At 40.0% G+C, this 14981-nt stretch overlaps 1 protein-coding gene across 2 annotated transcripts in view; it reads left to right on the top strand.

The window, feature by feature from the left end:
* aplp1 (amyloid beta (A4) precursor-like protein 1) overlaps positions 1–14981 on the top strand; it is a 240709-nt gene that overhangs the window by 187633 nt on the left and 38095 nt on the right. For both annotated transcript variants that reach the window (XM_028823632.2, XM_028823631.2), the window contains exons 8-11: positions 4192–4266; positions 8759–8917; positions 12852–12980; positions 13688–13787. In XM_028823632.2, the coding sequence (XP_028679465.1) occupies positions 4192–4266; positions 8759–8917; positions 12852–12980; positions 13688–13787 (463 nt within the window). The remainder of the gene's footprint in view (positions 1–4191; positions 4267–8758; positions 8918–12851; positions 12981–13687; positions 13788–14981) is intronic.

The raw sequence follows: 14981 nt of genomic DNA, 5'->3' as shown, positions 1-14981 counted from the left end.
ATGTCAACCTTCCTTCTCTCCATCATATCAAATAGAACAAATACAGTATAACATAAAAAACAGGCTAAGTGCAGGACAAATAAGAAACTGTACTATACTAAAGCTATACCACACTACAGTATATTATACTTATTGATTAATTAAATTAAATAATGAATAGATCAAATAATTTCAGATAATTAATTAAATATATATTAATGATAGCAACAACTGACAATAAGACCGAATAGTAAGATGCATGAGTATGGAAGCGGATCTGAGGGGAGGTGGACAGCACAGAGTTCAGAGTCCAGACAGCCGAGGGGTAGAAGCTGTTGCAGAAACTGGCAGAAGTGGGTTGAGTTCTATGATACCTTCTGCCAGATGGAAGTAGAACAAAGAGACTGTGGGAGGGGTGGGAACAATCTTTCACAACACCACAGGCTTAGCGAGTACAACACTTGACCAAAATGTCTTCAGTGGAGGATAGAGATGCCCCAGTGATCTTTTCTGCCGTGTGTACTATCCGTTGTAGGACCTTGTGGTCAGAGACACTGCAGTTCCCAAACCAGAGAGATGGGATTTATGAAAATCTGCTTTCACAAGATAAGGTTTGCAATAACTTGCACCTCTCAATCCTATCTTCTAGGCGTAACTTTATTGAACAATTTAATTGGAAATTTCCAATCTGGCTTTTGTAAAACTCAATCAGTGTTGTTGAGTGAAATTCAAGATCTTGGTGTGGATCTTAGGTTGGCTGTTCTTGGTCTAGGTCTGTGTTTTAAGAACATGGCTTTACCCTTCTTGCAGTGATAGTTTGTCAATTCTGTTTAAATTGTATATTTAAATTGTACATTTGAAAACTACAGAGTATTCATGACAAACTTTTCTTTTGACAACTTCATCCTGCCCATCAAGTATGTACCGTCCCACTCAACACTGCCCCCTCCTACTCGACATCAGGCCCGGCCTTAGGCATAGGCGAAGTAGGCGACCGCCTAGGGCCCCGATACGTCTCCTTGGTCTAATTTTCACGCATTTTACAGAGCTTCCGGGGGGCTCCGCCCCCCTCAGGGGGCCCCTGGACCCCCCTTTCGCCTAGGGCCCCATAATACCTAAGACCGGGCCTGTCGACATTCAGCTCCTGGATGCAGAGATACATACTTGGTACAGTGCGGGAGCGTCGCGGTCTGCTGGATTGTAATGCGCCTGCGTGAGAGTCTTTTTGTAATACTAATTAGGATGCACTTATCACTCGGAGACTGGAACGTCTGGTCGATCAGTGCGCGTGTTCCTGACTGGGAGTCTCTAATTGCCATCTTTTAAAATAGAATGTGCGCGAGCTCGGAGTGACGCTTGATACCGGGCGACTACTGGCAGGCAGAGACGCACTGGCTTCTGTTAAATATTTCATTGCACAGCATGATGAGTGACTTCAGATGTTATGGTGGCGGAATTGTGTCCAGGGGCGCCTGTGTATACTGTATGTGTGCGTGCCTTCAGGATTGCGTGTATCTGCATGCAATTGTCTAATGGCTTTTATAATGAGCTGTGCTGTTTATATCGGCCTTCCTATGGGCATTGGATAAACTGAGCAAAAAACCAAAGATGCCTCGGTAAAAATCAGCCGAGAGGAAATGTTAATGTGAGGCTCCGCAGAATGGGCAGATGGCAAGAGATACCTGAAAGTCTCTATGAGATATCTTGAAATGCATTTGGGATATCTCAAAATGTATTTCAGATATATTAAAATTAAAAAATTTGGAAACAAGTTGCAGATATCTTAAGAGGGGAGCTGAATTTTGTGAGGTCAGAAATTCAGTTTAAGGCATCTGTAAATGTTAATTCAGCTTACAATACGGGTGACTGTCTGTGGAGAGACAGCATTTACACTCAGTGTCCTAATAGTACGTCCTCCTAGTGCCTGCAGCAGGTAATCAATACTTATTGTATATAGCGCCTTTTGATTACTCAACCATTTATTAGTTTCCACAACTCGTTTTACTCAATAAAGAATCATGGAAAGTGAACAGTTGTTTCCAGCAAAGCTAGAGTATGGCAAAGAAGGTGGACACTTTTGGAGACCATCATTTTCTGCTTTTCACTTATATTTTTGCACTCTCTGTAGAGCTGGTGTTCTGTTTGACAGTATAGTAGCCCTTGGTAGATGAATATGAAAAACACTTTATTAATTAATTAGCAGACGTACCCAGCATTGCCCAGGTATATTTGTAATATGGATTAAGATAAGAACTAGATTAGTTGAGAAGAAAACCCTGTACGCACGATTTTAGGTAAGATCCCACTTTGGCTGGTATCAAACTTGCCTATGCATACTGATAGTGGTGTCCTCCTATCAGCCCCAGCACTCCTGTTGCCTAATGGGAACTGTAGTCGATTTTGGGTTGCCCACACTTTACAACGTCCCTGCACAGTTTGCCATATCTCTCTATATATAAAATCCAATGTCTGTCTGTCTCTCTGTCTGTATGTCTGTCTGCTTTACATGAGAGAACTACTCAACGGATTTAGATCGGGTTTTTTCTATAATTTGCTTGAACATTCCAGCTGATTTTACGACTTCTCTCATCGCGCTAAGTATCATAGTTTGCTTGTGGTACTGATTTATTTGCGCGAATCTGCGAGAGATGCAGAGGGCCAAGGGGGGGCGGGGCCCTCCTCAACTCACATGCCAGCCTCGGGCATATCTTACATCCGCTTAGCTAGCAAATGAGAGAACTACTTAACTGATTTAGATCTGTTTTTTTCTAGAATTTGGTTGAACATTCTGGTTGATTTTGCAGCTGTCATCGTGCTAATATCATAGTTCGCTTGCACGAGTGATATATTCGTGCTAATCTTCTGCTAACCTAATTATATTTGAGGGGTGGGGAAGTGACGTCAGGAGTAGGGAGCCAGGCGGGGCCCACCTCACTGTCCTGTTTCACTTCTACGCGGGCGAAGCTGCAGGGCACAGCTAGTAGCTTATAATTTAAGTCTGGTCAATGACAAACTTTTGTGAAAATGAGACAGCTGTTTTTGCAGGATTGGCAAAACAGTCAAGCAAGCAAACAGATTTTAATTTTATTTACATAGCTAAGGTTATAAAGCTTTTAAAAAATCAGATTAGTGTGGCAGTACATTTTGTAATTAATGTAATGCATCTCCCTAGGATTTAGGTGGTTTAAACTTTTAGATTAGATAAGATAAAATAAACTTTATTAATCCCTTGGGGAAATTCAGGCAGCCTAAATGAAGATCTGTTGTGGTTTTCATGTAAGAAAAAAGCCAAATTGAGAGATGACAAAAGAAGCTTATGCTATGTCATTTGTTGAGTGGTGTGTTTAAGGTGATCGGATTTGCTTATGGTGAACGAAACATAATCATTGTTAGCCGCATGTTGTAAGGTGCTTAGTATGTAAGGCGCTAAATCAAACTTGAGCGGTGCACCCAAACATTCGCTGTATCTTGTATTAGCTGGACCTTCTCTTAGCTTGATTTCCATGCATTTTTTAAAAAAAAAACATTTCTGAATCTCTCTATTTCAGTTACTTTAAATAGCCCAGTATGTTTATGTATGCATGCGTTGTATGGTTTTGTACTTTTCTATTGCATTATAATATTTGTGAAGGTGTATACATGTGCTAAGCTTGCCCTCAGCAAAGAGAGCTGTATAAGAATAAACAGGAATGGTATTGAATGTAAGTCAACACACCAACTACAACTGAAAGTAATAATAATAATAGTAATTCTTTACATTTATATAGCACTTTTCTGACCCAGTTATCTCAGGTTGTCACCTCAACCATAACCCAGAACTCTGCTGTCACAGAAGAGAGCTTAAAACTACTCCATGATATTAAAACAATGTGCTTCTGTCCTGTGTGGTAATGCTGTACATGTTCCAGCATGTGGGAAGTGATTACTGAAGGAGCAGCAAGTTTATTATGGCCTGCTGGCTTTCAATCTCATAGCTGCCAGTGCTGAGCTCCACCCCGCTCCCCCAGGCCAGTCTTACTGGTTAAATTTGAAGGAGTCACTTGACCTGCCAGTGTTTCAGTTGTTAAAACACATCTGAACACGTGTAATATTCTGTACATGTAAAGCAGCTTGAGATCATGTTTCACATGCAAAGGCACTATAAAACATGAAGATGGTCTGCTTAGCTTCTTTGAGTGGTCTTCCTTATTTGTTAATTTATTTCTTTTTCAGATAATGAAGGAGTGGGCAGAGGCAGATAACCAATCCAAGAACTTGCCGAAATCTGAGAGGCAGGCTCTGAATGAGGTAGGTGAGGCCTGCGCACGTCAAACACTCAGCACCACTGTCTGCCTTGGCAAGTCACATCCCCAGATTATCTATTAGAAGTATTTCTTTTTTCATTTTAATCTTTTTTTTAATCACATTTCATTAGGATTTATAGAGTGGTACATTCATGCAAAATACTCTTGGGCTGTATGTCTTGTAATTGAAACTGAATTTAAATTTCAACATATCTTTATGTATCATTAAATTCCAGCTGGGAACCTTTACATTCTGTTTATTTGTATAATTGGAGGCTTTTACCCAAAGGAAATTACCAATCACAAGTGTGTGAAGGCACACCAGGACAACCTTACCAAAGATAATATATGAAGTGTTCCTAAGCACAAATTAAACTCATATTTCACACACAGAACACCATGGAGCTGCATGTGAATCCCGATAAGATAAAGACTTCTACACTGTCTTTACCAGTTCCACTCCATCCCTCCAGGTGAAGCTATCAACACGGCTGTCAGTTAACGGATGCTTTGTAATTTATTGACTTGCTGCAACTTGTCTTGAGATACAGGAAAACTGCAGCTTGAGTCCCTGTGGGAGCCGGAAAATAACACTGAGTACCAGCAAGTCCAGAAATGGAACGTGTGCCTGTGATGATGAGGCAAGAGTCGGCCCCCACCCTCAATAACTCAGATGGAATGGAATATTGATATACTGTACAGGCAGTGTGTATCTATCTATCTATCTATCTATCTATCTATCTATCTATCTATCTATCTATCTATCTATCTATCTATCTATCTATCTATCTTATATAGTTCCTTTTCTATCTATCTATCTATCTATCTATCTATCTATCTATCTATCTATCTATCTATCTATCTATCTATCTATCTATCTATCTATCTATCTATCTATCTATCTATCTATCTTATATAGTGCCTTTTCTATCTATCTATCTATCTATCTATCTATCTATCTATCTATCTATCTATCTATCTATCTTATACAGGGCCTTTTCTATCTATCTATCTATCTATCTATCTATCTATCTATCTATCTATCTATCTATCTATCTATCTATCTATCTATCTATCTATCTATCTATCTATCTATCTATCTATCTATCTATCTATCTATCTTATACAGGGCCTTTTCTATCTATCTATCTATCTATCTATCTATCTATCTATCTATCTATCTATCTATCTATCTATCTATCTTTCTAATACAGGGCCTTATCTATCTATCTATCTATCTATCTATCTATCTATCTATCTATCTATCTATCTATCTATCTATCTATCTATCTATCTATCTATCTTATATAGTGCCTTTTCTATCTATCTATCTATCTATCTATCTATCTATCTATCTATCTATCTATCTATCTATCTATCTATCTATCTATCTATCTATCTATCTATCTATCTGTGTGTATATATATATATATATATATATATATATATATATATATATATATATATATATATATATTCATGGCATTCGAAGTCTGTGTCACAATCTGTTAGTGTGGGTGGTTACCTACCAGGTAACGCTTGTGGTTGGCCAGCAATCTGCTAACATCCGCCACAGTGCCCTCAGTTTGTGAGGAGCAGATCATAGAATGGTTGAAATAGTTTACTGTCAAATAAATGCAAAGAGTACACGACACGCGTTTCGCCCTCATTCTGGGCTCATCAGGTGTACACACTCCACTGCACTCCCTCTCGGGAATCGAACCTCGGACGTCAGCGCCAGAGGCGATGCCCCTAACGTTGCGCCACGGCGTGTGGTTCGTTTATTTGACAGCATGTAGATCGGGGTAATTACGTTCATTGCATTCGTAGTCTGTGTCACAATCTGATTGTATGGGTGGTTACCTTCCAGGTAACGCTTGTGGTTATATATAAATTAAATATATATATATATATATATATATATATATATATATATATATATATATATATATATATATATATATATACTGTATATATATATATTTACTTCCCGTTGCTCCCATAATAGCCTTGATTCTTCATGGCATGGATTTCACAGGATGATGGAGACATTCCTTTACGATTCTGTCCTTGTTGACTTGGTTGGATCACACAGTTTCTGTAGATTTGTCATCTGCACATTCATGCTTCAGATCTCCCATTCTACCACATCCCAACCTTTTACTGCTGGATTAAGATCCAGTGACTGTAAAGACCACTGAAGATAACTGAATTCATCGTCATGTTCATGTAACCATTTCTCACGTGGAATGGAAAAAACCTAATAACTGCCATTTTTATCAAAATTTTTAGAGTTACTGGGTATTCCTAATGTTATAAGGTAGTGGTGATGGCCAAATATGCCTTCATTCCGGTCATAGCATGATGGAAGTAGCTAGTATGTACTGTACACAGTATTTCGCATATTGCAAGACAAAAACCTGACAATTCCACTGACCAATGAGGAAAGGCCGCTTACTAATGAAAACGTTGAATTACGATCATGTCATTTAAATGCTGCGACTGCTTCAGGTGTTGTTGATTCATGAAAAAAACAATATTGAGTACATGAAGCTCAGGAAAAATTAAATCTAGAGATCGTTCATTATAGGGGCAATATCATTTTCTCAATTTGCCAAAAACTTGAAAGATGTGACATACTAGGTTATTCCATATTTGGTGAGCATTTCATATGACATTTGCTTTGTGATATGCTGCATTATCATGCTGAAAGTAGCTCATTGTGGCAATGAAGTGATGTACATGGTCAGCAGCAGTCCTCAAACAGGCTGTGGATTTCAATAGATGATTGATTGGTATTAACGGACCCAAAGTCCACCAAGAAAACATTCCCCACACCATTACACCACCGCATTCATGTTGTCGTTGTCAAGTTCTGACCCTACCATTTGTGTGCCTCAGCAGAAACTGAGATTCGTCAAACCAGGATACATTTTTCCAGTCTTCAGCTGTCCAGTTTTGGTGGGCCTGTGCCCACTGCAGCCTCTGTTTTCTGTTCTTGGCTGACAGAAGTTGAACCCAACGTAGTCTTCTGCTGTTGTAGCCCATCTGCCTCAAGGTTCAACATCTTGTGCATTCTGTGATGCATTTTTGCTTATCACAGTTGTACAGAGAGGGTATCTGAGTTACAATAGCCTTTCTCGTAGTATGTCCATTCTTCTCAGTTCTTTCTTATCCATAAGGCATTTCCGTTCACAGAATTGCTATTCTCTGGATATTTTTTTTGCGCCAATCTGAGTAAACTCTAGAGACTGTTGTATGTGAAAGTCCCAAGAGATCAGCAGTTACACACGTTCTCAAATCAGCCCATCTGGTACCAACAGTCATGCCACGGCCAGAATGACTGAGATTGCATTTTTTCTGCATCCAGGTGTTGAACATCAACTGAAGCTCCTGATGTGTTTCTGCATGATTTGATGCATTGTGCTGCTGCCACCTGGCTGGCTGATTAGATTGTTGCATAGATAAGCAGATGTACAGGTGCTCCTAAGAATTTATTCAGTGAGTGTACATACATAAACCTAAATGTATACACACCGTATACACGGTGTCATAAGCACGACAAAGAGCCACACAAAAAAGGTTTGGGGCAACCACCCGTATATTGTTTCTGGCTACAATGGATTATTCTAAGGTACTAATTTGTACAGGTTTGAGTCCACAACTAAACTGATTTGCTGGCACAAAGATGGTGACTTTAAGGAAGCATGGAGGAAGTGACGTCATCACTGGGGCCAGAACTGGAAATGGTGTCATTAGGCCCAGGACCAGAAGTGACATCATCAGTAGGGCTGGAACTGGAAGTGAAGTCATTGGGCCCAGGGACCAGAAGTGATGTCATCACTGGGGCCGGAAACTGGAAGTGGTGTCATTGAGGCTGGGACCGGAAGTGACATCATCAGTAGGGCCAGAACTGGAAGTGATATCATCTGGTTCGGGGGCTGGAAGTGACGTCATCACTGGGGCTGGAAGTGGTGTCATTGGGCCCAGGACCAGAAGTGACTTCAACAGTAGGGCCGGAACTGGAAGTGAAGTCATTGGGCTCAGGGACTGGAAGTGACGTCATCAATGGGGCCGGAAACTGGAAGTGGTGTCATTGAGGCTGGGACCGGAAGTGACATCATCAGTAGGGCCAGAACTGGAAGTGATATCATCTGGTTCGGGGGCTGGAAGTGACGTCATCACTGGGGCTGGAAGTGGTGTCATTGGGCCCAGGACCAGAAGTGACTTCAACAGTAGGACTGGAACTGGAAGTGATGTCATTGGGTTCAGGGACCGAAAGTGACATCGTCACTGGGGTGGGTCAGAAACGGAAGTGATATCGTTGAGGCTGTAACCAGAAGTGGCTTCATCGGGGCCAGGTGGAATTCCCTTAGAGTTAGTGCACTCCGCCACCCCTTGGTCTGGCATGGAATTACTCTCATCCAGGACCTTTAGCTGCCTTCCATGTGCACATGTGTGACAACTGTGTAATGTCTTTTTTTTTTTCTTTTCAGCACTTCCAATCTGTCCTGCAAACTCTGGAGGACCAGGTTGCTGGAGAGAGGCAACGACTAGTTGAGACTCATTTGGCACGAGTGGTTGCTCTTCTCAATAACAATCGCAGAGTAGCCTTGGAGAGCTATCTGTCTGCAGTGCAAGCTGATCCCCCTCAGGTAAATAAATGTGTGTTGTAGTCTTCAAATGTACTACAGTCTGCAACTGAAATCTGCCTTCATTATATATTGTCTTACATTTTGTGCTAGGACAACAATAGTGCCCCTGTATCCTCAATGAAATCTTCTCCTTTTGCTTCTTATTCACTATATAAAAGATGCATCCATTCCCAGTCTTTATGTGTTGTTATTGTAATTGGTATCTCTTTCTTTCATAGCTTTTTCTTTCTTCTAATGTCTGTCTCCTTCTGTCTTGGCAATCATTTGAGACAAGAACAATGCCTATCAAGGTTATTATACAGCATGCGAAGTAAGATGGCTGAGGTGTCCAGCCTTCAAGACACAGACTGTGGGACTTTAAATGTCTGCCACAATTTTATTTTTCTTGCTTACTGTGTTTTCCTAACCACTTTTTTTGCTATTTGTTTTGTACATCAGCATGCTATGCTGACCCACTAGAGACAATCATAGAAAAAATAAGAAACGACCAGGAGATACCGAGTCAAGGAATCAGCCAAAGTCAAAACTGGGAGTCAAACAGATTTTTCATCAAAGCCAATGACACAATCTAAATTGCGGGGTCAAAAAATAAAAGCAAAAGATTAGGTAGCCATGCAATCACAATTTTAGAGTAATCCATTAACCTTGGATGCCCTGGAACTGCTGAGGATGATTTCTAATGCATTGCTCAGATGACGAAATTCTGGTGTGGGTTTCCACATAGACGGTCATAACAATAGCCTAAAATGGTGACGTCTGTTGCAATAAAACGTAAAATAATTACAAACTTTTTACAAAATAAAATACAACAAAACAGTTTAATTTTGGGCTCTCTGTGTATCAAAAGCCCATATTCCATACATAATTATCTAGAAGTTTTGTTAGGAGCTATATGAAAGATTTATCATTTCCTGCCATTTTGGAACAAGTTGTTATGGTGGCCACACATCACCAGTTAGCTTGGCTTATGTGCATTTAAATGTGTTTGAGGTGTCATGGGATCACATGATCTCTTTCCTTTCCTTCCTGCTTTCTTCCTTTCTTTTTAAGTGATCTCTTTGTTGTTCATCTTCATAATGAGCCACGCTTCAAATGGAGATAAAATTCGCTTGATCTACTGTAGTTGACCAATATGTGCTGAGAGTTTTCATGTGGAACATCAAGTGGGTCATTAAAAGATTTTGTCCTTGAGCTCCACTTAAGTCAACCATCCCTTTTTTCATTATAATATGTAGTACAAATTATGGTGGTATGAAAGTTGTTGTGTTTTCCGTTAATTTGTTTGTTTGGTTCACATAAACATATCTGCAAGGTGATTGACTAGTGTGTGTCCATCACATTCAACTCTTACTGTGTTGAATTATCCTAACATGTAACATATACATTTCTACTACTAAACCTCTTGCTGTTCTTTACATGATTTTGTGTGGTCTTCAGAAATCTCATATTAATGCCCCTAATTCATGGAGCATCAAGGAAACTCTTACGTTTCGGGCCTAACCAGTTTCAAAAAGGCCTTGATGCTTAAAGAAAGGCATGTTTCTTACTCATTTCAAAAACGCCTGAGGTCTAAAAATCACAAAAAAAGGAGAGGACAATCATTAAAACTCTGGCCCAAAATAACAAGGCACTAAATTATGCATTTTATTTACTTTATTATATTAAATCAGGCCACAGTATTAAAAAAAACACTCAATACGTAAAGCCAAAACAAATATAATAAATCTTTAAAACTAAACCAGTTATGATTTGGTTTGAAATGTAATTGTTTTGTTACTTTTCTGTTGTCTTATATAGTGAGAGGTGGAGTCAGGATAAGGGCTCCACCTCCGAGGATACACAAGCGAGGCCAGCATGTCGGCAAAGTGAAACCTCTCAAGAAAGAGTCACTCGCTTAGCGCTAATACACAAGCGAGGTGAGCACGTCAGAAAAAGGAAACCTCAGAAGAAAGACAGTCGCTTAGCTGCTAATGCACAAATGATGCAAGCATGTCGGCAATACGAATCCTCCTAGGAGAGAGATGCCCAGAGTCATTCCTTTCAATTACCTGACATCTCTACATTTCATATTTTTTTCTGACGATTTCAATAGTTTCTAGGACCACATGCTTTTTACAGCATGGGCTTACACAGTTAATTTCTTGATAAACCTTTTGATCTTCTTATTACGTTTCAGAAATCTTCCCTCAGTTTTTTCAAATAAAATGTACGAGGGCAATCCCAAAAGTAAGGTCTCCAAAGCGGTGGGGACGTAGAGAAACTGTTTGTATGGCTGTTGGCCACACTGTTGTGATTGGTGCTTCCTCCACTCCCAAACAAGCATGTGCGGCTTCGCTGGGATGCTCAATCTTGGCTTGGCAGCCCTTGAAAATGGAGCTCCCATTGAACGCTACCGCCAAGTGCGAAGTTCGCGCAGGAGACCGTCACTTTCCACCGAGACAGTCGCAAAGGTTGAGGAAAACATGCGTAAAGATCGGCGGTTGGAACTTCATCTCCCTCCCACCTTATAGTCTGGACTTGGCACCCAGTGACTACCACCTGTTCCCTAAGTTGAAAGAACATTTGTCCGGAAGGCGATGCTGCTCCAACAAAGAGGTGAAAGATGAGGTTCAACGCTTCCTGAAAGACAGGTCAGCGAGCTGGTATGACATGGCATTCTAAAACTACCACAGCGTCTACAAAAATGCATCAACCGAAATGGCGATTATGTAGAAAAACAAATAAGTCTTTAACCTTTAAAATGATGTAAACATTATAGAAAATAAATGGTTGTTTGTATTTCTTAAAAAATAGGAGACCTTACTTTTGGGATTGCGCTCGAATTTAACATAGTTGATTTTTTTGCCCATTGTTGTAGTCATGATTTTGTTTATGGAGGGTGCAGCCATTTTGTGGGATGGTTCTTACCATGTGGTTAGGTAATCGACTCAGAAGTGACATCATCACCCTGTAGGTACAAATGTCACAACTTACACGTCCTATGAATCCATTGTTACAGAGAGAGAGATAACAAAAACATTAGTGTGTGGTTATTTAGTTAGAGTTCCTGGTGAAATGACCTCTGCTCTTACGTATTTTTGACAATGATTTAGAGTTTTGATTTTTGGCTCGATGACAGTGGTATTTTTCACTTTCTGCTTACAAATCTATGTGTGTGTCTTTTTTGGCTCATGTCTCTTCTTCAGGTCTTTTATCTAAAATAGTTTCTGTCAGTGCTTCCATGGCAGAATAAATCCTTGATGCAAAATTAATACGTCCAAAAACCTAAACAACAAATATCAAACAGCAATACTACCCTGAAAAGAGGAAAGCACAAAAGAGAGCTTAACAAAAATGCAAAGAGTATCTAATGCTAAAAAAGGAACGGAATGGTCTGATGGAGTATAGAGAGTAACAACACATTTAAATGAAAGCAGGAGACAATGGCAACATTTATGAAAAATGAAAAAAATATGTAAAACTAAGATAAAACCTTAAGAGCAACCTCATTCATTGAAAAGCTAAAGTTTCTGGCCTGGACAGAAGCTCTGTGTACCCTCTGCCATCATGCATCATTTATGAATGTGGTTGAATTTCACAACTTATGACCAGCTTTATTAGAATAGACATTTCTCTTTTATGCATTGCAGTAATGTGTAATCGATGAAGATATAACCATTTGATGGACTATAAAAAAAAAAAAGGAATTACAATTGCTGCTGTAATATTGGAGTGGGAGGACTACTCTAGGACCAAAAACACTTTTTTGTCTTACGCTTCTGAAGAAATGTCTCAACTAATTATGCATTTTGTTGCTCTGAAATGCTATTTAAATGTTCTATGCAGAAGTGTATACTTTCTGCTTTCATTCTTTTCTCTTTCTGGTGAACTTTTGTTTTATCTTCTGCTCTGGCGATTTCAGCTCTATTTGAACCCATTTTCCTTTTCCTGGTAGCCCCAGAAAGTTTTGCAGGCTCTGAAGCGCTATATCCGCGCTGAGCAGAAGGACAGACGGCACACATTGCGCCACTATCAGCACATCGAGGCCGTTGACCCCCAGAAGGCTGAGCAAATGAAGTTCCAGGTGGGTCTTATTTTGTTTCTGTCCAGGTTAGAACAGCACTTTCCTGCTCCATTCGTCAAGGATGCTGCAATGTGTGGAAGTAACCCCCTAGGAAGACAGGAATAGTTCAATCAATTAGTCTTTATTCAGTCACAAATGAGTACATGGATCCCACGTTGCAAGGCAGAAGAGCAAAGTTCCCCTTTTTCGATCGGCTTTTAATAACTTTCCTCTCTCCCCCTTCCCTTTACTTATCAATAAGCATAATCTAAGCATTTCATCTTACATTACGCAAATCGGCTAACTGTTTCTATTTTGTGTGCAGATGGGACCCTAAAGAAGGAAAAGTCATCTTTCCCATGTCTAACGGAAGATTTCCTAAAACTGGAAATCGTCCTCAATTAGCTTACTGCACCCTGTCTTATTATGACAGACACCTGTATGAATAACCTGCCATTATAGCAAAATAGCTTTGTCAGTTTTGTTAACGCTTAGTAACTTGCAAGCAGTTAATTTTTCTTTCACAAATGTTTCCCTGGGCGTGTCTTAATGAAGAAGGTGCAGTGCGACTAAAGAGGAGAAAAAATCGTGTGCTGCGCCCCAAGTTAACGTGTGACAGAACACTGGAAGGGAAGTGTTGCAATCCAGTGGTTTCAACCTGAGATTTGGCTAACCTCAGTGAGTGCTGATGTATGGTTGTCTTTGACTCTCTGTCTTTGTCTTTAAAGGTATACACCCATCTGCGCGTTATAAAAGAGAGAATGGATCAGAGTCTTGCGCTGCTGTACAAAGTGCCCAAGCTGTCCCAGGAACTGTATGATGAAATCCGTAAGTTCAGCTGTTCATCTTTAATTGTGCTACACATCGTGTTTGGCTTATATATCTTACAGCTTGCAGTGAATATGGTGTGATGGTGCATCAATCCAAAATACCCCAGTGAGGCCCATTGTTTTAGACTTAGAAATGCTAGGGTTCAATATTTGCTCCCTGGCCCACTTAGCCTGTAAGGGTACCAGCTTTACATTAGAATGATGCACACTAGAGACGGTCAGAACTTAAGACACCTTGAACCCTTTAACAGTGCTTGCTTCTGACATAACTTCCTTTCCGTTAAAATTCAAATTTAGATGCTGTTCTAAATTGAGACCTTTACTTCAAAGTTAAGTAGGGATTGAAAAAATGAGGATTTGATGTAATATTTATTAATTTTGACATAAATCTGACACACTGTGACAAAACAAAATGCACACTGGCCTGTCAGTCCTCTTTACATCAGAGTTATAGTATGTAGTTGGTAGCCTACAACATGCCTCTCTATGGTCCACTATGTTGTGTTCCCATTTTTAGTGCACCATTATACAAGGCATTAGTCTTGTTTGTAATAAAAATAATGCCATACCAGCAAAATACAGGGGTTTCAGGGGCATCTGGGACTCCCTGAAAGCCTCAGTATCAAAATTATGGGTGTGTTCTTAGAATACATTTTAAAATGTAATGGTGTTTATAAGAAAAAGTATTTTAGTATCCAGTAGACAGCTCTTTTCAGGCTTTGCCAAAAGGTGAGTGTTTTGCAGACTGCTTGGGGCTAGACCTTGAATGGCCACGGCCCATCTAGTTGAGTGTTCACTGAAAATGAATAAATAGGAGGGATTAGTGCTTACCATTGTGTCTGATACTGAGAGTAAGCGACTGTAGACACCAAGATCTTGACAGTGTTCATGTTGCAAGAGAACACCACCTTACCCTTGAGATGATGTGCTTCTGCTTTCTGTGCTCTTAAATAACTGCAGCACTGGTCTGCGGTTCATGGCACACGTTACCTCAATTGATTTGGCAAAATCGCCACATATCATCTCAGTGCATATGTCTTAGAAATAATGAGTATTCTGTGCATGAGGCTGGTCAGGAGGAGTACAAGGATCTGTCTATGCGTGATGCAATTCATGTACTTAAGGTATGCACATCCTAACTGAAACCTTTCTCCATCGCTAAGTCATTGCATATTCCATAGTACCAGAGTAA

The sequence above is a fragment of the Erpetoichthys calabaricus genome, chromosome 17, assembly GCF_900747795.2.
Source record: "Erpetoichthys calabaricus chromosome 17, fErpCal1.3, whole genome shotgun sequence".
In the NCBI taxonomy this organism is placed as follows: domain Eukaryota; kingdom Metazoa; phylum Chordata; class Cladistia; order Polypteriformes; family Polypteridae; genus Erpetoichthys; species Erpetoichthys calabaricus.
This window is presented reverse-complemented; position numbering and strand designations above follow the sequence as displayed.